Source organism: Pseudomyrmex gracilis, unplaced genomic scaffold (genome assembly GCF_002006095.1).
Source record: "Pseudomyrmex gracilis isolate BER0280 unplaced genomic scaffold, ASM200609v1 scaffold_0, whole genome shotgun sequence".
NCBI classification, from domain to species: domain Eukaryota; kingdom Metazoa; phylum Arthropoda; class Insecta; order Hymenoptera; family Formicidae; genus Pseudomyrmex; species Pseudomyrmex gracilis.
In genome coordinates this window covers 4,404,332-4,426,864 of record NW_018020584.1, presented here as the reverse complement: position 1 = coordinate 4,426,864, position 22,533 = coordinate 4,404,332, and the positions used below count along the sequence as shown (strand labels likewise).

The window sequence follows — 22,533 nt, the reverse complement described above, 5'->3', positions numbered from 1 at the left end:
CTGCAAGCAAAATGTGTAACAGCATTTCTACCACATGTTCTTACCAATTTTTGTATTGCTCTGTAACGACGTAGCAATATTCGTGGTAATCAGAGTTCTTGGCGACATGTCTTCCTGTATGCCGGTGGTGTCGTCGAATTTTCTCTTCACCATCTTCGGAGAAATGATCTTGGCGCCAGTTGTTATTTCGGTAGACGCTTCCTTTGTGTCTTTTTGCTGTTGCTGAGCAGCGTCGTTCAGCATAGCGTTCACATCGGTCTGCGAAGCAAACGCTAGCGCAATCGTGGCGCCTGATTGTATGGACACTGACTTTTCCGTGTGAATCTGACTATCTTGAGACGATTTCTTCTCCGTTATAGCCGGCGTGATGCAAACCATATTGTCCGTTTTCAAGTTGGTCGACGACAGTTTGTGTATATTCGAATTGAAGATTCTTGCCGTGTTTTGCAGCGCGGGATTGCTAGTGATGACGCCACATATCTGCTGACCGTCGCATATCTCGTTGATGTTTCGGGCTTCTATTAGGCTAACGGTCGAGTTGCTCTTGTTTACAACGATAGCCGTGTTCGTCGTCGCTGATTCGACGTTGCTGCTGCCACAGTTGCTAGCTACGGCATCGTTCTTCAAAGTTATATCACTGATTACAATGGGTTTGTTCTGCGTCGCGGTTGTCACTGTCGATGTTTCCGCAGTGAACTGCGTGCTTCCGGTCTGAGGGATGGACGCGTTCTGAACGTTCTGCGTGCTGGTCAGCGTCTGATTGTTGTTCGACAGCGTCTGCAGATTAGGCTGCACCTTCATTTGTTTCATCGGTTGCTGCGCAGAGATCAATTTGGTGTTCTGATTAAGGAAAGATTGTAGCACAAGAGTGTTGGAAACCGTGGCATTACCACCGGCGGTGCGCACAGTCGTCGGCATAGTTACCAGCTTCGACACGGCTCCGGATACGATAGTGAACTGCTGAGTACCTTTCACTAACGGCAATACAATGCTGGTTGGCATTAGCACAGACGTGCCGGTCACTTTGCTCGTAACCGAAGCAAGTGCCTCACTGACGGTTACGCCAGGTTGCAGCGCTTCCTGAACAATTAACGTGCGTGGTTGACCCGTGCTGGAGTCCGTGAAAATAAGATTGCGTCGCTTCACGAACTCAACACCATCGTTTGAATCGCTCAGATTACGTACTTCGACTTCCGCGGCAACATTACTGGCATTAACGTTCACCGACGGCTCTTCCGGTGCAGAAAATCCGGCTGGACTATCCTGTACGTGTAAAACACCACTAGACGAATCCTCGCTGCCCATTGTCCTGCCGAGATCCTCCATACTGGGACTCAGTTCGGAAGATTGCTGCCCCATTGACTTTTTGCTCGAGTTGGATTTCTTTCTTTTCGATGGCTGACTTGGATTAGTTGGCGGATTGGATCTTCTTCGAGGCGCCGGTTTGTTATTGAGATCCGGTGAGTTTCTCAGCTGCTCCGCGTACTCGTCGAGAATTGCGTAGATTCGTTGAGCGGTTTGTTCATCCTCTTGCGGCTTCTGTTGCGTTGGTTTCGGCACTGTAGGCGATGTCTTGGACGTGTTGGTAGAACTGTTTTTAACTGCCTTAGGTGTCGATTTCTTTGCGCTGGTTTTGCCACCTGGTGTAGCCGCCGTAGACGGTGGTGTTTTGCCGGTTGACGGGATCGGCGCCGGACCTGGCGTCACGCATGGGCTCGACGAGCTCTGCGACGTAACGCTCAACGCTGGCGACGCCGCTGGTTGACAATAACTGGTGACCACTACCACCGGCGCTTTAGAATTAGCCACTACCTTGGCGGTAACGGTGCCACTGCTCGGATTCACATAGGCCAGGGAGATTTTCTGCGGGAATACAGTTTCTTGTTGAAATGTTCTGCCGGTATTGCCGTTGCTGGCGAACGGTTCGCTGTTAGAGTTCGGTTGCGACATCATCAACTGTTGCGCTAAAGCACTGATAGATAGTTGTTGCTGTTGTTTGGTCGCTTGAGTCTGTTGCGGTGTGGTCTGCGTTTGCACGGCTGTCGTGGTCGCGCTGTTTGACTTATGGGCCTGCGGCTGAATGCTTCTTTCTTTAACTTGTTCCAACACACTTTCAAACTCTCGCAGCTGCTCCAGTGTTGTCGAGCTCACTTGATTATTCACCTCGATCGGAGAACCAATTAAATTGTCCGTTCTTACTGTTTGTTGCTGCTGCTGCGGCTGCGGCTGCGGCTGCGGTTGCGGCTGCGGCTGTCGCTGTTGTTGCTGCTGTTGCTGTAACCTCGGTGTCAAGACAGCTTGAATGGCCTGTACATTATGTCTGATTGGTGCGCGAATAATATTCAGCTTAACTACTGGAGCTCTACCACCCGGTACCGAGTTGGCATGCGATATGGCCGGTATGAGATTTATTGCCTGATTCGAATTATTGCCGGCTATCACCTTCTGCGTGTAGATGACGCCGGTATTTGACGAACTGACGTTTTGCACGAGTTGCGTTAACGTCTGATTGGCGGTCTGTTGGTTCGGACTAACGGCAGTATTCGCCGGACTGTTATTATTGGAGCTTGGCACAGCGTTAACAACCTGTCTTCCCGTAGATAATTGCAGATTGGGACCGATCGATTGCACATTGACAGTGGCGTTCAGCTGTTGTTGCTGCTGCGGTTGTTGTTGAGTGTTAGGCACAGACGTCTGTACCGCTTTCGACAGATTTGTTGTTACTTTTTGCGGAGACACCACCGCCACCGGTGGTGTTTGTTGGACTTCACCGAGCGGCGTATCTGCTGGGGTGCCAGCGACGCCGCTCGCAACCGCGTCCGTTGACAAAGTGTAAATCGATGTCTTGCGGAAAGCCTGCTGGAACTTGGGCAAAACTTGGGCGTTCTGGGTGGATTGCGAAGAGCCCTTCACGGTGGCATCGGTTAATCGACTGTAAGTATTTCTGTTAGACGGCGCATTACCAGTCACGTTGCTAGCACGTTGCTGCTGCGTCGTCTGTCGCACAAAGCTCGCACCGTTGTCTAAATTCTGCAAGCTCAATATGTTTCTCTGATTGGATGCGATCTGATTGGAATTAATCGACGCGATGTAACTGCTGCCTGGCTTGCAGATAACTTTTAATTGTTCCGCCGAAATAGGCGTCGTGACCACACCTCCCAGAGTTGTTGTAATTGTCGTCGTTGTTGCAGTAGTGATCACGGTCGTGGAGCAGGGTGATGAGGGTGACTTTTTCGGCGATTGATTATTTTGGCTGTTCATGCGTCGCATTTGCACCAATGTTCGCGCCGGACTGGATGTCTCGACAACGACACTGGCGTCAAGCTGGTGCTGCACCACCGAGGTAGCGTTGTTGACAGTCATCGTCGTTGTTGGAATTGTCGAACCAATAGTCGGCGACGCGGCATCCGGCGGCTGATTGGCTTCTTCACCGATGGTATCCGGTGTACCGAGATTCGAAGAAGACGATCTCGGTGGTGGTGTCTGGCCAGCTGGACTCAGACCAACGCCGCTATCGTGGCCGCCTGTTGACGATGGCGTGCCTGGCAGTTGTATACTGTTATTACCGCCGCTGCCACTCTGACTACTGGCTACGCTCGGAGTACGTGTCGGCCGCGGTGGCGTGTTGCCACTGACGTTGATTGTCGTCGCCGTGCCTGTGGCAGAGCTTGGACTCTGTGGCACGCCACTCCTAGAGAGCTGCACGACGTTTACTGTGGAACGTTGCCGCGGTGGAACCATCATGTCCAACGAGTTCAAACCCGGAACGTTCTTAGCTAATATATCGGAATGTCTCATGTCAGCTAGAATATCGAACTTGGTCTTACCCAAGTTGGATTTGACAGAGCCGAGATGGCTGTGACGGTGATTGTGACGATTGCGATGACTGTTGACCACGGAACAGTCCAGATCCTTTTTGCCGCCAGCGCCGTTGCTCTTGCCGCTTGTAACCCGCTCCTTTTGCTTCTTCTGATACGTTATCACGCTCTTGTTTGGCGAAAACGGCATTGTTTTCTGTATATTAATCAGTTCGCTGGTAATGTCGCCGCTGCTCAGCATCTGTTGCGGCTTTTTGACGCGGTTCGCCAGCTTGCGATCAATTTCGTCCGTGCGCGTTAGCACTATTCTCGGATTTAGATTAAGCGCATTTAGATTTAGGTTTAGATTCGGTATATACTTGGCAATCTCGTTCGTTGCTTGTTGCTCCGCATCTGCCCGACTTCCGTTGTTAGTGCTCTTCTTTTTGTTCAACAAATTTTTCTTCAGAGTTTGCGAATTCTGTTTCCTGAACATCCTGAGATTCTTAAGCACAGTCGGATCGCTCCGTCTCCCGCTTATTAGTAATGGCGCCGCAGCTGTGTAAGCCGAGCCCTTGATCGTTTCCCGTTTGTTCTCATCCATGTCTGGAGGAAAGAGCGTGATAAAATCGTTGCTGCTCGCATCTGATCCACTGGCGTCCTCGTGGGCATTTAAATGCCCCGTGTCTTCACCTACAAGCATCTGGAAATGCGAAACAGAGTCGACAGTGAGCTTCGACGCTTTTGGTCGTTTCTTACTGGATTCTTTGCTGCTTGATTTGTTGGATTTTTTCTTGACTTCCAACCGGCACCCGTCGCTACCCAAACTATCGGTCTGACTGTCCTGGGTGTTGCTATCGCTGTCCGACACCGAACTGATTCTATTCCTAAAGTGCTTTGGCTTCGGTTCGGCGCTGTCGTAATCGCTCTCGGACGATTCTAACCGATGGATTTTACGCGCGCGGGCACTGCGCCGCACGCGCAACACACTGCCGCTGTCGCTGTCAGTTGTGGTGTCGTCTAAACTACGGCGCGCGGATAAACGCTTGTAGCCGGCTGCCGGTTGAAAACTGCCGAACTGCTCCGAACTATCAGATGGCAGATCCGCCCATTGTTCATAGCCCTTTTCGATGCCAAAAAAGATATCCTTGGTGTCATCTTCTGATGGCCAGTCTTTAAACTGCGAGTAGTCAATGTTCAGGTACTTGAGCTCCTTGTTCGTATTGCGCATTTCTTCGGCATTTTCCAGATATCGCTCGCACAGATTTTTTAATTCCTTCCAGTCCAATACCCAGCTAAGCATATGGTAACGCGGACTGCTTAATACTACAGCCAGATCGTCGCACAGTTGCGGTGACAAACCCAGTTTCTCGCCGTCCAGTATTTGACTGGGCGCTGTTTTCTCATCGTAATTGGCCGAGCCTGTCACTGCATCGCCTTTGATTAGAATCAGCGCGTCTAACGTTCTCTCTACATTGCTGCCAGTCGTATTAGCATCATCCAATCGCGATTTATCGTCGTTCATTTGATTACTGTTGGTAAACTCGCCGCAATTGAAGAGTTTGTCGAGCGACTGATCGTGACTCGTATGTAACGAACATCTTTCGTTTGCCGATGATTTCGTCGTGTCAGATTTCCTCGTCAGCAAGCTCTTTAGCAATTGATTCGTTCGTTCAAACGTCGTTTTTGCCATTTGAGAATTTTGCTCTTTGTTGTTTTCTGCGCTCGAATTTTCTTGAGACTCTAATCGCATCTCTGAAATTGTGAAACTCGGAGCTAAGGACGTCTCGGCGCTATTGGGATTCTCTTTCGTTTCAGTTTCAACGATCTCCATTTTACCACAAATCTCGGTTTCTACCTCGATCTCCGTTTTAAAATCACCTTGTACCAAAGACGTCTCAGCAATGACATCATCTTTTATTATCTCAGTTTTAATATCATTCTTCTTCATTTTGACGTCAGTTACCACTTCAATTTCAGTTTTCACATCAGCCTCGGTTTTCAATGTCGACGTGAGAAGATGATCATTCTCTTCCCTGACCTCTTTCGTAGGCTCTTTCTTGATAGGCGTCTCTTTCTTAATAATTGTCTCTTCTTCAATAGTTGGCTTCAACGCTTCTTCCTTCACAGATAACTCCTTTTGCAAACCGTCATCTTCCTTCGTGTTGTCACTCACTTCTTCATTTTTCAGAGACTTTTCCTTGATAATATTTTCCTCCTCTTGCGAAACATCATTCTCTTTCGCTTTCCCGCACGCTATTGCCAATTCCTTTATTCTGTCGTAACAAGCTCTGGTGGGATGTAAGGAGAATGCTGTCAGTACGCACTCCCTCGCGATGCCTACATTGGTGTCCACTACATCCGCTAATTTGAGGAACTGCACACTCAGACGTTTGGCGGTCTCGCGCACCTTGTCCTTATCCGACTTCGCTTTCTGACTTTCTAGTTCGTTCATGTCCGTCGTCAGCGCTCTAATGTACAATTCGATTACCAAAGGTTTCACGCTCTCACCGAACTGTAATTAAAAAAAAATGTCACATTTTAACTGTAACTGTAACTGAAAAAATGTCTCATTAATCGTAATTGAAAAGAATTAAAATAAAAAGCAAAAGATAAATGCTACAATTTGTTTTTTATTTAATTTTCTAGTTTTTATTTATTCTTGACATTTTTTAATTCTGTTTTTATACTTTTATTTTATTCTAGTAGTTTTAATATGGAACAAAGGATATTTTTATTATTTATATTTGTAATAAACTTCAATTCTTTTTATATTAAATTATCCAACCACTCACATGTTTCGCAAGTACTGCGCAGAAGATATAAATATGTTGAGCACTTTCCGCGGGTTCGATTAATTTCCTAATCATGCCGGGTAGGGTGAGCGCGACATCCTTTAATTTTGAGTGCAACATCGCCCAAGAATTCAGGATCTGCTCCAAAATGTTCGCGCCGGTTTCCGATACCGGTCGAACCATGCCGGCTGTAACGAGATACTGCGCGACCAATTCCGCGGCCTTTATCGAATTTCTCCAAACACGCGCCGTACCATACTTCGTTGGCTTCTCACCGCTGAGCCTTTGGACCAATTCAAGCCCATCGTTGAGGTCCATTAATTTTAGCTGTAACAAAGCGCAGAGTTATGAATTCCAAACGCGGCTATTCAATTGCGGAACACGCTTTTGCACACACAGTTGCACAGAGAAATAACGAATCAATCCCTCAACTCAACATGATTTTGCTTGCTCAAAAAATTTAAAAATTTTCTACAAGAGGGAGAATGTTATTTTCTTTTTTTTTCTAAATCTCTCGCTCTCGGCGTGTGTATCTGAATAAATGCAGAATAAATCTTGGCAAATTAAATAAGTAGGTCGACGTGAGTCATGGCGAAGTAATTTGCTATTTTCGATGACATTTCTAGAACACATTGGAAGCAGTAATTCTACTCTTTTTCGATCCAAAGTAATCCGAGTGTCTCATTTACAATAAGCAGATTGGTCGCTTTAATCACGTATTTGCGCGCGAACGAATACTCGCACACGATTTAGACGTAATCCGATATTTCGTCGATCGATACTTACTTGAGCGAAAATATCTTGCGTGCGTTTCAATTTGTACAGGAGGACAATATACACGTCAATCATGTAGTGGACGTGATGAGACTCCGAGAGCGACCGCAGCTGATCGCTTCTTCTGAGGGAGCGTACACACGCAGCGGCGAGGTTCACCGCTATGTCCTCGCAGCGGTCCTCGCAGAGTATCTTCAGTCTCATTGTCAGCAGCTCGCCTTTCTCCGAACAACAGAATTCTGAAAGCACAACACGCTCTACTCTAACAGAGGTGTCGTTTCACGAGGAAGAATCTTTCTTTACGATATCGTTTCAGTGTAATATATAGTGTAGAGCAGTGTTTTTTCTCTATTCTTCTTCTGTGTCATTGAGAATTTGAGGACAGCTGAACTAAGTTGAAGAGAAGTTAAAGAAGCACAATTGATCAAATAAAACAATCTTGTTATCAATCCAGAACAATTAAGGGTTAACGCGTGAAAGACAATCGTATCGTGTATAAACTCACCACGCCATATGTCTACATGTTATGACTCATCATTTCACTTGAATATGTCTTACATATAGAACTTGTACGGATAGTCTAAATATTTGTTTTAATATTGCAATCATTTTTTAAAATAAGTTTCTTTGATAAGTTTTTAATTTTTTCACGCAACAACATAAAACTTTAACTACTTGTTAGATTTGCTTGAAGAATAGAGTGATTATATAATTTATTTTTTTAATGACAGAAAGCATTAACTTCTCTTTTCTTAGAGAACCAACATTTTTAATCTCTAATTCAAAGTTGGATCGAAGTGGCATCAATAACTACGTCTCTCGTCTTACCCTCTTCATGTTCGGAATCCGGTTGGCCGTTGAGTATACTTTCGAGAACAGGATGCGTCCATGGTCCATTGTTCGCCAGAGCCAGCAGAGTAGCACACCTGGATGCGGCGGGGTGTTGCACCTGCAGCTGAGACGAACACTCCAACGTGGCCGAACACTTCTGCAGCGTGTGTGAGAAGTGCGTTTTGGCAGCGGGTGGCAACTTCGGCCACTCCCCGCGCAATATCAGTGTCAACGTGTGTCTGCACAAAACGAGAGAACAACAAACGTGTGAGCGAGTGTTTCCGCGTTGCGGAAAGAACGACGATAGCGCATGTGTTTTCGATAGCGCGAACTTGTTTTCCCGTGCCGTGTGTTTGCGACACACATCAAAGTCTGCGCTTCGCGAAGACCAAACATTACATACAAAGAAGAAAAACACCCATTCGAAGCAAAAAAAAAAATCTGATCTTAATTTTTACAATTTCTTAAAGAGAGAGTATGACATTTTGTAATATTTCTCTAAAAAAATTAAAAATTTAAAGTAAAATAAAAAAAAATATAATAAATATAAAAGGAAGAGCTTGAAGAGTCAAGAACTTAAATAAAACATCTTGTTCGCTCCAGAATGCTCCTTATATTCAATTAGAAAAAAACAAGAATTTCGCGTTATTTATTCGTGCCTATATGAGGTTTAATTAACCCGCCAAAAACAATACCGAGCAGGCTCGTTAATTAGACTCCCAGTAAGAGAGTGAGTGAGAGAGAGAGAGAGAGAAAGAGAGAGACACCACTGAATTTTACGAAGAATAATGTTCTCTCGCACGTTCTCTCTCCCTTTTGGACCACCCTGTAGCTGCAGGGTGCCTCGGTTGTATACCCGTCACGTTAACGTGAATTTGCGTCGCATTGCTATTCAAAATTCCGGGATCGTTTGTATGACGGCGCTACATATGTGCAGATTCATTACTCTCGGTGCTGTCTCGGTCTCTCTTCCCCTCCACATCTCTCCACACTCTCATACACTCTCCCCGTCTCTATATCTCTCTCTTTTTCCCTCCCGTCACGTTCATCTGCGTAGAATGACGCTGTTACATCGAAACTCGTTTCGCAGTACTTTTTTTTTTGTCGAAAAAGCTCTGACTAGAGTAGCAGAAAAAAGTCGAGTGTACATGTTACGCATTAAATGGGTCATGTACACACGCGGATGTATCTTATAAAGGTCGGAAAATGAGATAAAATAATAATTAACACAATTAAACAAAATTACACTCAACTTTTATAACGCGCTACGAGTTTTACAAAATACAAAAGAACAACGTAATATTGTAATTTTAAACAATTACTAGCACAAGGCAAAACGAATTAGTTAATTAGTTTCCAAAAACAACATTTTAAAACTTGTCAACAATTGCACGCGAGAGTAAAAATATATCTCTATTTACTCCAATAAAAAAGAAATCTTTATTTAAGTTTGACATATCGCTTTGTTTTTAATAAAAATATGAGTTTACAGAATTCGTGATGTAAAAACATTAAAGGTTGAAATGTATGGATCCAGATTTTGTTTCGACGACAATGTAAACAAGAATTGCTGGCTTCGAACAGTCTGTCAGTTTCTAAGCACTCCGTGTGAATTTGTGCGAAACAAGTTTTTTTCTAACAAAAGACCGGTTATATAAGGTAAACGTAAATAAAATGAATGACGCGTAACCTACCTGTGAGCCCATTCTATGAGCGACTGGATGACCTCGGACGGCGCCCTAGGAATATAATTGGTGACATTCTCCCAGGCTGCCAGGAGTGCAGTCACCTTGTCGAGGTATCTCTTCTTGGTGTCACTCAACGTTACCTCGAGTCCCTGCGAAGCGATAGAATCTCTCGATTAATACAAATTAGAAAATTATCAGGAACGTAGAAACGCAAAGAAACGATCAATAGCGACATTACAGTGTTTTTACTGAATCCTTCATACACGCTTAGGTTTTTTACTTATTCACTAAAGAATTCAACAAATTTCATCGTTTTATTTTCATGTTAAAAAAAAACCTAGGAACACAAGAAATTAAAAATTGTAGTCTTTCAAGAACTTAATTAAGAAAACACCATCAGAAAATTAAAAAAAAACAGAAATTAAAAATTGTAGTCTTTCAAGAACTTAATTAAGAAAACACCATCAGAAAATTAAAAAAAAACAGAAATTAAAAATTGTAGTCTTTCAAGAACTTAATTAAGAAAACACCATCAGAAAATTAAAAAAAAACAAACAAACTCTCACTGGATTAAAAAAAAACACCATAACAAAACAAAATACCATCAAAAAATTCAAAACAAAAAAGTGAATATAATGTGATATATTGTTTATGCGTGATAAATTAAATGCTTTTTATTACATCATAATAACGACTTTATTTTTCTGTGATTGTGAGCAGACGATGTTTCATTATTGAAAAATGTTTCTATGTATTGTTTTATATCTATATTCTTTGACGGTTGTGTCCATTGCAGAATGAGCAATCTGTCCATAATGAATTTACGATTCATTCTCTGTACGTGGAATAATAATGTTCCCATTATAAATTCAAGAGAGTTGAAAGACAATTTATCACACAAATATTTTATTACTGATGCATGTGTATATATTGCAACAATTTTTCGTCAATTTTCCCGAAAAAAGCAAATTTCATTTGAAACTTGCTCACTTGAAATGACGTGCTTCATTGATAAAACTGTAGTATAGTCACCTGAAGTCGTAATAACAAAATGGACATTGCGCGCATCTTTGTTCGACAATGATACGGCCAGCCAAATAAGAGACGTCAGCTCTCTAAATCGTGAGATTAACTGTTAAAAATGGAGTAGTTTTACAGTGCATCTTCATAACTTCGACCTGTAAAGTTCTCGACAAATTGTTGTCGACTAAGATTTTCCACTGGTGTATTTAACTAGATTTGTTGATAATAATTCATATTTCGCACAAACAGAAAGTTTTAAGATAGTTTTAAGATAGTAGTTTAGTATGTATTCCGAATTCTTTGGTACGAAACGTTGCACAACAAGAGTTAAAGGTTAGAAAATCTGTCATTTTAAGCGAACGTAACGACACGAGCATGCGCAGTAGTCACATTCGCACGCGCAACGTCGCTACACAAATTCTGACTAGATTTTGGAATGTACGATATAACCTCTCAAAACGTATAAAGTTGGGACCGACAAACCTCTCAAAACGTATAATTCCCCTATTCCCTCACTCTTTAACTCACGCATGCGCAAAGACTTACTTGATATAAATGTGCAATTGCTAGCGCAGTTTCGGTTGTAACCATACTTAGTGGTGGGAAAAACGATGAAGGGGAAGATATACGTTTTGAGAGTGGCTTTGTATACGTTTTGGGAGGTTCTAAGTACGTATCTCTAGCAACAGATTTTCTAACCTTTAAAACTTAATAAATTTTGAAATTTTTTAACTCTTTGTGAACTGACACGGATCTCCACTGAAAAAAATTGCGCATCGACGTTTCTAATAAAAATTCGTTTTTTAACGCTCATATCTTTGAAACTATTGGGGATTTTTTTATGTTATTTTTTTCTATTAACGCAGAATTGTTCAAACGTTTAAAAAAACAATCGAAAAAAAAAACAAAATTGAAAAATATTTTTTACGGTATCGTTTAATTTTAAAGTCGCGTGGATCTAACAGACGTAACCAGTCCAACTAAGGGATATTTCCGAGAGTCGGTCCACAAAGGGTTGACCAGTGACATATGTACAATAGTAAATTACCATGCACACAGGTGATTATAATTTTTACTAAAATTTTACGTTTATTAAATTATCTATAAATATTTTTCTATCGACAGTCTCTTTAACAATAGATGATCACTTACGCTTCTATGTAGAGTGAAAGTAATTAAATGTACGCAACACACCCTCTAGGTTTTCTATTTTTGTCCTGTTTCACTTCGTAATCTTTTTATTTCTACACTCGATAGATTAACAAAATGCGACTTTTAATTCATTCTCCGTGAACTTGTATCCGTCGAGTTTTCATTAAAGACATTTTCACAACATTTTTACGAACCTTCGCGCCCTTTTTCTATCAAGCTCCATTTAATAAAAAAAAATAATAATACATATAATGGATTTATTTACAACTTCTTATTTGATCTTGTAATCCTACACTAAAATAAAAACTCTGTCAAAATAAGCTGTAAGTTATACAAGCGACATTGATAAATCGACTCGTATCGGAAAATCACGAAGAAGCACAATTCGGGAGATATAAAAATTTGGACGAGATAGCCACGTCAAAAATTATCCGCAAAGAGATAAAGAGCACACCGAATTTTTCGAAAAGAGAACAGGATATTGAAAATCACGAGCTAGTACATAAAATCCGTGTTTTCCTCGAAGAGAAACGATGTTCTCTTAAACTCGCGTGTGACACATCAGCATATTCAACAATTTTTCACCGACAAGATATGACGTGTGTTAAATAAGTAAATAAATAAATAAATAAAAAATGACATTACGATCGCGTGACAAAAAAATCGAGGAAAAAATGACTTTTGAAGAAATTTTGTCCTGTGCGATTTCTTCAAGCACGTTACTTTTGCTCGAAAATGTTTGAGGGAAAGATTACCTTTCTGCCGCTTAAAATGTAAAGCGCAGAAAAAGATTCTTCGAAATATGACAAAAACGCGGATTTCGAGAAATTGATGAACGAGAAAGTATCATAAAAATCTCAGCGGTGGTACAAAAGGAGTTTCGGAGATTCGCGCACACAGCAATATACATATACTAATCTCTCCAAACAGGAAATACAAGGATTTACCGTGAAATCTCAAAGAGAATCGTTGTCGTGTGTGCGCATTCCAGATGCAAAATTTCCACGGCTCGTTGTTCGGTTTTTGAGATCCGAAAGAGGTTTCCATTCCATTTCGAGCGAGTTAAAAGAGAAAAGAGTCTGCCTTGAAGCATCTATAGCGTGTGTATACGTATTTCTTTTGGAAAACGCGGCTGCACGTAACAAGCGTAATGACATTTATCCGCGGGACTTTGAAGTGACGTTCCCTCGGCAAACAATGTTTACCAAGGACCACGTAGTTTCCGTGGAGGATTGATAACGCGGTTAAAGCTGCGGGATTATTCGGGAATCGCATTATTCAAAGCAATTACCAGTGCGCGCGCCAAGATTTGCGCATTAAAGTTGTATACGAAAAAGTTCGCGATTTTCGCAAACCGAATTGTGAAATAAAATATTCACAAATCTCTTTAATCGGGGAAAAATTATTTTTACGAGTGAAAATTGGTCGCGTGAAATTTCACTTTCCCGCGCTTGTTAAAAATTGTTGAAAGGAATTTTCCTTCATACGTAATAAACTATATTCCGTAATATTTTTTTTCAGTAATATCCTGAATAAATCTAAATATCTGAATATTGTAGCGTCTCACATTTTCCAATTAAAAACAATTATTTTTCAGAGAAAAAAATGGGTTTCGCCATTAGGTTCATTGTCAAAAAAATTCAGCAAGAGATGCATGTGTGTCATGCCAGACGAATAGTGCGAAAAGAGTATACGCTTCGTTATCGGAATAGTCGAGATGTATTTCGGGACTCTGTGATATATACAACTCGTCTGCGGAATAAAAGCTCGTTCGGTATGTATAGCCGCGTAAAACGCATCAGCAAGGAGATTTGTGCGAATCCGATGCACTACCGTAAACATATTAGACCGGATGGCACTCGGCAATAAACCGCAAATACCTCGGCGATCGGTACGAATTTGGCATGATGCTGACAAATCCGTCGAGTAAATGTCAATCCTGATTTCCATCGGTTCTTTTTGGTTAATCACCGCACTTCGCCGCACTCCATGCCTGTGTGCCGGGATAACGCAAAAAGAGAACGCGATCAAAATTGCAATTTTTCTCGCGATAAAGCCGAAACAAGAAGCACATTAAAATTGACTATTTTCATTACTAACAGTTTTGCGACGCTTTTTACGACTTTCCATCGTTAAATTAATAAAGTGATAATCGATATCAGATTGGAAGTCGCGCAGAAGAGCAGTCAATTAATTCCAATAATATCGATATAACAATATAACAATAGGATTTCTCTGTAATTGCTATTAAATTGCGCGTGTGGAAATTTAGAAAAAGTTACGGTATATTCGCGCTCTCTGTTGCAAAACCGTTATCGTCATCAGGCATGGAAAAGCTTTTCTCTTTGTCCGCAAATATTCCTACTCACATATCTGAAAGGAATATTCTCTCTGTGAAGAGACGGAGAAAATGTAGAAGTTCTTATCTATATATCTCGGTGGAGACTTTATGTCGCATAATATTATTCTGTTTGCTCTTCCCGGGCGTGTTTCGCTACATGTGCGCACGTAAGACATCAAAGGATCACCATAAAATTAATATTGAAAACAAGAATTGAAAGATTCAGCGTAACAGTGTAATCGAGTTTTTGCTTTTTTTTTCTTTCCTTTCCTTTCATTTTGTTTCTTTTGTTACAATCTCATTATTTTCAAGTAGTAATTGCCTCACAGAATTATTCTGATAAATTTAGACGTACCTTTTTGAAATACTTTATTCCCTCGGGGCTGAACGAGCCACTGTTCGTCGCTGGGATCGATAACTGCAAGAAAAAAACCGATGATATTGTTAGAATCATTAGTATCACAAGATTTTATAAGTTACTTAAGTAAGTGCTCTTAAAGTGTGTAAGAAAACTTTTTATATAAAACAATATAAATCCGCGCGTTTGAAAAGCATCGATCCTTGTACAAATCTGTGTTCAAGCGAGAATTTGTTACGGCGCTTATTTTAGGATCGCTCTGTATACACTCTAATGAATCACAATCGCTTTGTTATTATGCAGACAGAAAATCAGACATATTTAATGTTGGGAATGCGCCGCGAATACAATACGAAGACGATGCTAAATCGGTAGTGCAGCTAAAAGCTGAGAGAGAGAGAGAGAGAGAGAGAGAACAAACGAAGAGACGTCATCTTCGTAAACTCAAGCTGAGAGACGTCGCGACGCTTCGCGGAAATACCAACGGTATTCCCTGCAACGTACATACCCAGGAACGTACTCGACACGTTGCCCACAAATTCTCCGCGAATGCGCCTGGATGTATCGTGTATCCAGAATACCGAGAGGGATATGTATGTACAGCGGGGAAAGGGGGGAGAGAGAGAGAGAGAGAAAGATTCTTCAATGCAGAGAGGGAACGCGAGTGCATCTTTGCGCGATCAGCGAAAAATCCCGACGCAGAGTAAACACAGCGCCGAGACACGACGGCGCTGCTTTAACCCATCTATGCACTGAATCTCCGTAAAAAACGAAAGAGAGAAAACCCAGAGCGTTTCATCATGATAGATTACGAAAGTCAGCACTACTTGTGAACATGCGCGATATGACGCTCTAAAAAGGTTCTTTAGACAGAATCTTTCGACACGAGATGGTATCGCGAGCAAGTTGCGCTCTGTATTAACTTAATTAATTACTAGATACTTCGAAACTATGACAATTGAAGTTTCAAAGATGTAATTTTTGTAAATACGACGCGTAAAAGTTTTTACGAGTTTCTGAAAAACAAATTTTACAAGCAATTTTCTAATTATTACGTGCAACGTTTTTGATATAACAAAAAACAACCACGTTCGTGCAACAAGTTTTTCGTAAATCTTTAAAGGCCGCAAGCACGCGAGATTATTACGTTGAACACTGCAGCACGTCTAATATATACACACACGTACACAGACGTAACGCGGCAATGTTAGAAATCAATTTTAATGTTGCTTTTATTATATGAAAAATACAGGTAAATAACTACTTCCAAAGCAATTTTCTATAATATATTTCCTGTCCTACATGTGTCATTTACGATGTTTACCACGTACGTTGTATATGGCATAATCTGCGAGGTGTCACTAATGTTATTTCTTCATTTTTACATCTGACATTTTATTATAATATATTACATTTGGAAAAAGTAATATACAATAGAGCTATCTCTCGCGCAGATGTGTATACAATCAAATTGTTCCGCTACCCAACACAAAAATTTAGAAATTGTAAATTTTTTTTTTTTTTTGTACGCTTTACTCTTTAGAAAGTTCGGGTTGTGTATGGAACGTTTCAATCTTCCGGTCTCTGTGTGGGTGTGTGTGTTATTACGTCGGTGTTAGCATTTTACCGCACAATTCTCTTTTTTTTTTCTCGTCTCACATAATTTTTCTTCGCGACAAGTTTCCGAAGCTACGCTAAGACATTTTTACGCAGCGCGCCAGTTTCGCTTTCCAAGCTTATCCAATTGTTTTTTTTCCAATAAACTTTTCGCCGACAATCACTTCGATTTTTTAATCCGTTCCGTTGCACGTTTTCCACGATATGTGAGTAAGTTTTGCTCGCAATCCGCTTAGAATTATCATGCAACAAAAGCGCCGGAAATATCGAGTATATCGCGCGCGCGATTCTCTCTCAGGCTTAATTTCGCGACGTTTATCAAAATCGATTTATCCGCCGGGCGATCTTCTCGGCTCGCGAATCTGCGGATCGGCCTCCGATGGCACACACAGACCGGCGGCTTCCCGGAGAATTACGAATCTAGGTCAAATGGATCCGCCGCGTAATAACTTTTGAGGTTGACATTGAGGCATCGCGAGATTCCTCCGGGCTTTCATCCGGCCCAACGATATTACGAAAAATGGAATGTTTGCTTCTGTTATATGTAAAACTCTACTCCTCTCGCGGTATATCATTATTCTTTTCGCTATTATCTCCGCAACCTGCTTCAAACTTCGCTCGTTAGATATTGAAAATAAAAACGAGTTTACGCAGATTAATAGAATAAAATTTTTTTTCACGAGAGAATTAAAGCGCAGTATCATATATCTCGGATTTTTAACTCGGAATTTTTTTTTTTTTTTTTTTTTATTATATCGTTTTTCGTTTGTCTGAGCTTTTATTTTCAAAAGAGATTTCGATGATTTACTCTCCGAGTGTGTAACGTAACGATAGCTCTTTACAAACTGAGAGATATGGCAGCTGATCTTCGTTCTCTCGTTACACTATTAAACAACATCCTCAGTACTAGCGCAGCTTCAAGAATAATGCAAAATACATACGTACTCGACGAATTCTATATTGTCGTTTTAGATTTAGAAGCCGTCTGTTATTTGCAATAAATGTTTCAATAGTACAAGTTCTCTGCAACTGTTCGTGAAAATCCTTACGGTTTTCGCTTGTAACAGAAATACCAAGATCCCTTTGTTGCGTAAACAACAACCACGTAAACAATGCATCCTCAAGAGCTTCGTTTATAGTCGGTTTGATGGTTTTTCTGTTCAGGCGCATTCCGCGAGTGATCATCATTACAGAGAACCGTTCAATCTTTGTTCGACGTTTTTTCCAGTGACTAACTGTAGGACCAGTTACATCAAAGCCAGACGCATTTCTTTCAGTGATTCAACCGCATCTATTCGATGAAGAGTCTCTCTCAAGTTTTTTTTTTTTTTTTTCCATTGGCAGTATGATAGTCTTTCTTTTAATCTCGTGATTTAATGTATATAATTAAACAATAGGCACTCTCTATACGCTATGACTAACACTGATGCCTGACCGAGCTGTAGCTCCGCTTAAAGCCGCGCTAATATTGAGAATGTTCGATTTTGTCGCCCGTAAAACGAAAGCACAGATCACTTGAAAAAACCAGGTCTCATTCTATTGATAAACATAGAAAAGCAATCGTTACGATAAACGATATTCAAAATAAGTCATCGTTATATATTGTTTGTGTACCTCGAATAATCGAAAAATCCTCGGGAAATAGAAACCAGAACACCAGATAATCGAAAAATCCATACAATCGAATTTCCGAAGTCCCGCTGTACACTCAAAACGAAATTCAACTTTCCGCAATATACATTTTTTTTTTTTTTTTTTTTTTTTATATTACATTGTACAAGATTTGCAAAAATGTTTGCTTCACATCTCAGCAGTTTCGCGAGAGATGAGTTCCGCTTCAATCAATATTTCTTCAGAATATATTTATTAGAGCGCGCAGGAGAGAAGGAAAACTTGACGTAACGAGTCAATCGAGATGTAATCCAGATGGCAATAAAAATTTCTAGAAGCAGGTGCGAGATCTTTTTTCCGAGCACGCACGCTCGGTCGATCGTTAGACCGGGAGCTTTATTCCAAAGCGCAACTCCCAAGCTCCGCTTACTTACACGGAAAAGTCTCGCATCGTCTTCGCGCGCAACTTTGCCCATTTGCAACTTTCGCGTTGAGGTTTCCCTCTCTCGCGCGCGAGTCTGCCCTTGTTCCTCCCTTCTCCGGCAAAAAGGACCTCGGTCCTCTCTCCCAATTTCGTTTTCTTTCCGACGAAAATGGTTTTACGTTCTCACGTAACAAATTCCGCAGAAGAGAGACGCAGGAGAGAGAGAGAGAGAGAGAGAGAGAGTTTAATATTCTTTTTCTCTCTCTCGCTCTTTGTAATTCTTTTCCAGAAAGAGTTGGACGGACGTTAGAATAGCAACTCCCGCTTCTCTCTTCGCAAAGTGCCATTTCATGAAATACAGAGACACAAGCGTGTAACAACAACGCGCGATATACAGAGAAGGAAACACATTTTTGCAGAAAAGAAATCCGAAATTTATTTTTATCCGAAAGAAATGGCGCATGTGTAGGTATATAAAACATCAGAATAAGTCTGCTATGTGAAACGAATGCAGAAACTCTGCAATCTCACCAACAAGAACCTACTTTCATGTAATTTTTCTTTTTATTGACGGAAAGAAAATTTATTCTACCGAAGTTATACCGCGATAAATTCAGAATACAATATTAAATATTGATCATCGATGTGTCACACAAAAACATGTGGCCGAAACATTGGCCAAAATAAAAATTATAAATTATAATGAAATTACAACTGTAATAAAATTTTAATAAAATAAATTTGCCGTAATAAGAGCAAAATCCATCGACGCTAATGGAATTGTTATTTCATATATAATTGCAAGTGATTATTAATTGGCTATTCAGTGCTCTATTCAATACGCAATGAATACATAAATTATTCAATACGCGGAATAGCAAAGAGAGAATCACATCAGAATTCAATTATATTCCTCCCGTGCTTTTTAACAGTTCTTCTCCATCCGGTCTTATATATATTGTTGCTGCATATTTTAATTAGTCGCAGAAACTCAATTGTTTACAAGAGCGTTTTCGTTCCGGTAACATTTAGAGAATTACGGAGAAAATACAAATATAAACCGGAATATATACTCGTGACTTTTTTTTCTCTCTCTTTTCTGTCTCTGTGTTTTTACAATATATACTTTTTTATTTCTCTCTCTCTCTCTCCGAAATTAACTCTTCGTCTTTAAAGCAAGCGGAAAAGTTTCGAACTCAAAAAGGAAAGAGAGAAAACTAAATTCTCTTCTATTGGAAATAAAAATAAATCGCGTGGCAACATAAAATGCGGGTTGATATCGGTTTTCCAATTTGACGCAGCATCCAGCCGCGTGGAACCGACACACAATCGATATACACGCTCAATTATTAATTAAGAAACTACCATTTTCAGATGTAGTTAATTATATTTAGAGAATTGATATTCTCCCCGTTGCGTTGAGGAAACGGCGCGTGTCGCCGACGCGTTTTATGCCATCTCGTTCTCGTTCGACAGCCGGATACGACAACTGACAACGTTGAATTTCCGATATCAAGCGATGTACGGTATCTCGCGAAGGAATAATGCAAGAAAGATACGCGAAAAAGTAAAATGCACGTTTCGAACGCTTTTTTTTTTTTTTTTTTTTTTTTTTTAAATTTTAAATTTTAAATTTTAAATTTTAAATTTTAAATTTTAAATTTTAAATTTTAAATTTTAAATTTTAAATTTTAAATTTTTGTCACGAAATATCATCCGCTCGCGGTGTAACATTTTGCGGCGCGCAACAATACTCCAATGATATTTCGCGAGATCGAAATTATAAATTTAATTATTCGAGAGTTAATGAGCTTTCTAATTTTCTCCCGGTGCATATCGTATATACATTGAAAATAACAATTATTATTATCTATCCGTGTGTTTGAGTTCCGTAAAATTGATTTGACCCCGAGCGTGAAAATCGGTAGACCAACCGAACACATCGAACGCGATGCGTGAATAATTAACTGTACGTGACGCACACTTCCAGCGTTTTATACCTAAAAAAAAAACATTGTAATATAAAAGTCAAAATAACATCTAAAATTGTACTATCGATCTGGTATATACGATAATATAATCTGACAGGTATATAAAGTAAAAATGTGTGCACGTTTAAATGATGAGAAAATTATATCTCTGAAGTGTGACACACACACATACATACACACACCTCTTCCCAGTGAACTCTGAAGAGTCATCGATTTGACAATAAAAAGAGTTGTCACAATTGAGCACAATGGAGAGCAGTCGGAGTAGTCTCGTCTCGCTACTGGACCTGAGATTTTTCAAATGCGTGTTTCCGAAGGAAATAAATCATTGGCTTTCTTCCAAAAGGGTCTCCTGTATCAGCGCACGATGTGATATTCTATTCTCGTCGAATATCAAGAACATTTTTCCGAGAATATGTGATGATTTATTTCATTTCTATATATATATATATATATATATATATATATATATATATATATGCATATGTTCAACTCTTAAACAAACTCAACTGGAATAAAATATAAAGAATGATGCTTGAGAATCATCAAACGATATGTTCTCTTCGTTTTGGAAAACACAATCGCATACGAAGAATGACACGAAAGCAATGCTGCACGCAGTCTTTGGGAAACTGCCAAGTCAAGTATAATGCTCAGCGAAAAAAGTCGATTCAAAGCCAGACTGGCAAAGCCGATATATGCGCGGCATTCGGCGAATACATTCGAAATATCCATTGATTACGTTCTTTTCTACTCCCACGCTTGCTGTTCTGCCGATGGTTCATGATTTCTTGGCGCAAAGCCAGAATGAAACTGAAATTTCGCTTTTTTTCATTTAAAAAACGCAAAATTTTTTTTATATAAGTGTTTTAGATACGTCTATTTTTTTAAATATATATCCTTAAATCGTCGGAAGAGTCTTTTGATGTTTTCCATTAGTTCTTGCAACAACAAATAACGACCAACTTGCATAATTAAGTAGACTGTGTGTACAAGAGAGACATGTATGTGTGTAAACTTCAGTTTGTACTCTTGGAACACACGACTGTTGTCATACACAGTCACTCGGAGGGTCGGTACGGCAAAGAAGATTGCCGAGGGTTCCCCAGTGGGCTTCGCTTTTCTTCTTTTCGGGTTTCCTGCGGGCTGCTTTAGTGTCATGTAGCGCCCAAGATACCCATTGGCCCTGGGTAAGTCTCTTTTTCTCTCCTTCTCTCTCTTTCTCTTTCTCTTTCTCTCTTTTTCACCGACTCCGCTATAATTCTATCTACTGGAAAAGTAATAAGGGTAAGACTCGTGGCGCTAACGTCAACAAGCTCCTTCGTTTATCTAACACTGACGTTGATTCGTGCTCTTTTTCTTCCATAAAAAAAAAGTGTTTTTTGTAAGAACATCGCAGTATTCTCACAATTTAATTTGCACGTGTAATTATTTCATCGTGTCATTCACGACACGTGTGTGTGACAAACAAAACACGAGTAATGTTTCTAATATTCTTTGTCGATATTGTTTGCGATAAAATACATGTTGCTGATATATTATTTTAACGAGATAATAATTTTTGCAGTACAGAATTGTTTAAAAAAAAAAAAGAATAAACTCTCGGATATTTTTTAATCCGAGGTTGTATTGTGCAAAAGCCTTTTTAACATTATCAATTCGACGTTTCTCGCGGTGGTTGGCATCAGGAGGATCGAATCGCCACCACAAACACACAAATAAATCATAATAGAGAGAAACACAAAAAAATAGACGAGTAAAATATTGTACCGCTTGTTTCCGCGATCTCGTTGATCGGGCATTTTTTTCAAATCGACAAAATGAAACGCATGGGTGGCAACATAAACCTCGCAGCGCTTATTGCACGGACGTTTATTCTCCTCTCTCGTCTCTCTCCATCTCTCTCCCTCCCGTCCTTTTGCCCCTCTCTTTCTCTCTCACGTGTAAAACTGGACAGACTGACGAGTCGGGACCCGGTGGTGGGTTATTCGCATGAAATTCCGCGGTTGTATACACGTTCACAGCTTTGAGCTTTGAAATTTCTTTCTGCTGATACTGACAGCCAATTAGTGCAATAACGCGTGCATTTTCTATCTTTCTCTTCACTTCTCTCTCTCTCTCTCTCTCTCTC

The 22,533-nt window shown here is 40.4% G+C and overlaps 1 protein-coding gene across 3 annotated transcripts in view; it reads right to left on the bottom strand.

Annotated features, from left to right (window-relative positions):
- LOC109852324 overlaps positions 1 to 22,533 on the bottom strand; it is an 80,412-nt gene that overhangs the window by 3,804 nt on the left and 54,075 nt on the right. For 2 of the 3 annotated variants that reach the window (XM_020423506.1, XM_020423421.1), the window contains exons 2-7: positions 14,757 to 14,819; positions 9,892 to 10,034; positions 8,195 to 8,436; positions 7,379 to 7,605; positions 6,593 to 6,919; positions 45 to 6,312 (exon numbers count right to left, since the gene is read on the bottom strand). In XM_020423506.1, coding sequence (XP_020279095.1) covers positions 45 to 6,312; positions 6,593 to 6,919; positions 7,379 to 7,605; positions 8,195 to 8,436; positions 9,892 to 10,034; positions 14,757 to 14,819 — 7,270 coding nt within the window. Of the gene's footprint in view, positions 1 to 44; positions 6,313 to 6,592; positions 6,920 to 7,378; positions 7,606 to 8,194; positions 8,437 to 9,891; positions 10,035 to 10,917; positions 11,163 to 14,756; positions 14,820 to 22,533 lie in introns of those variants that run through there. The other variant, XM_020423595.1, reaches the window with a different exon arrangement.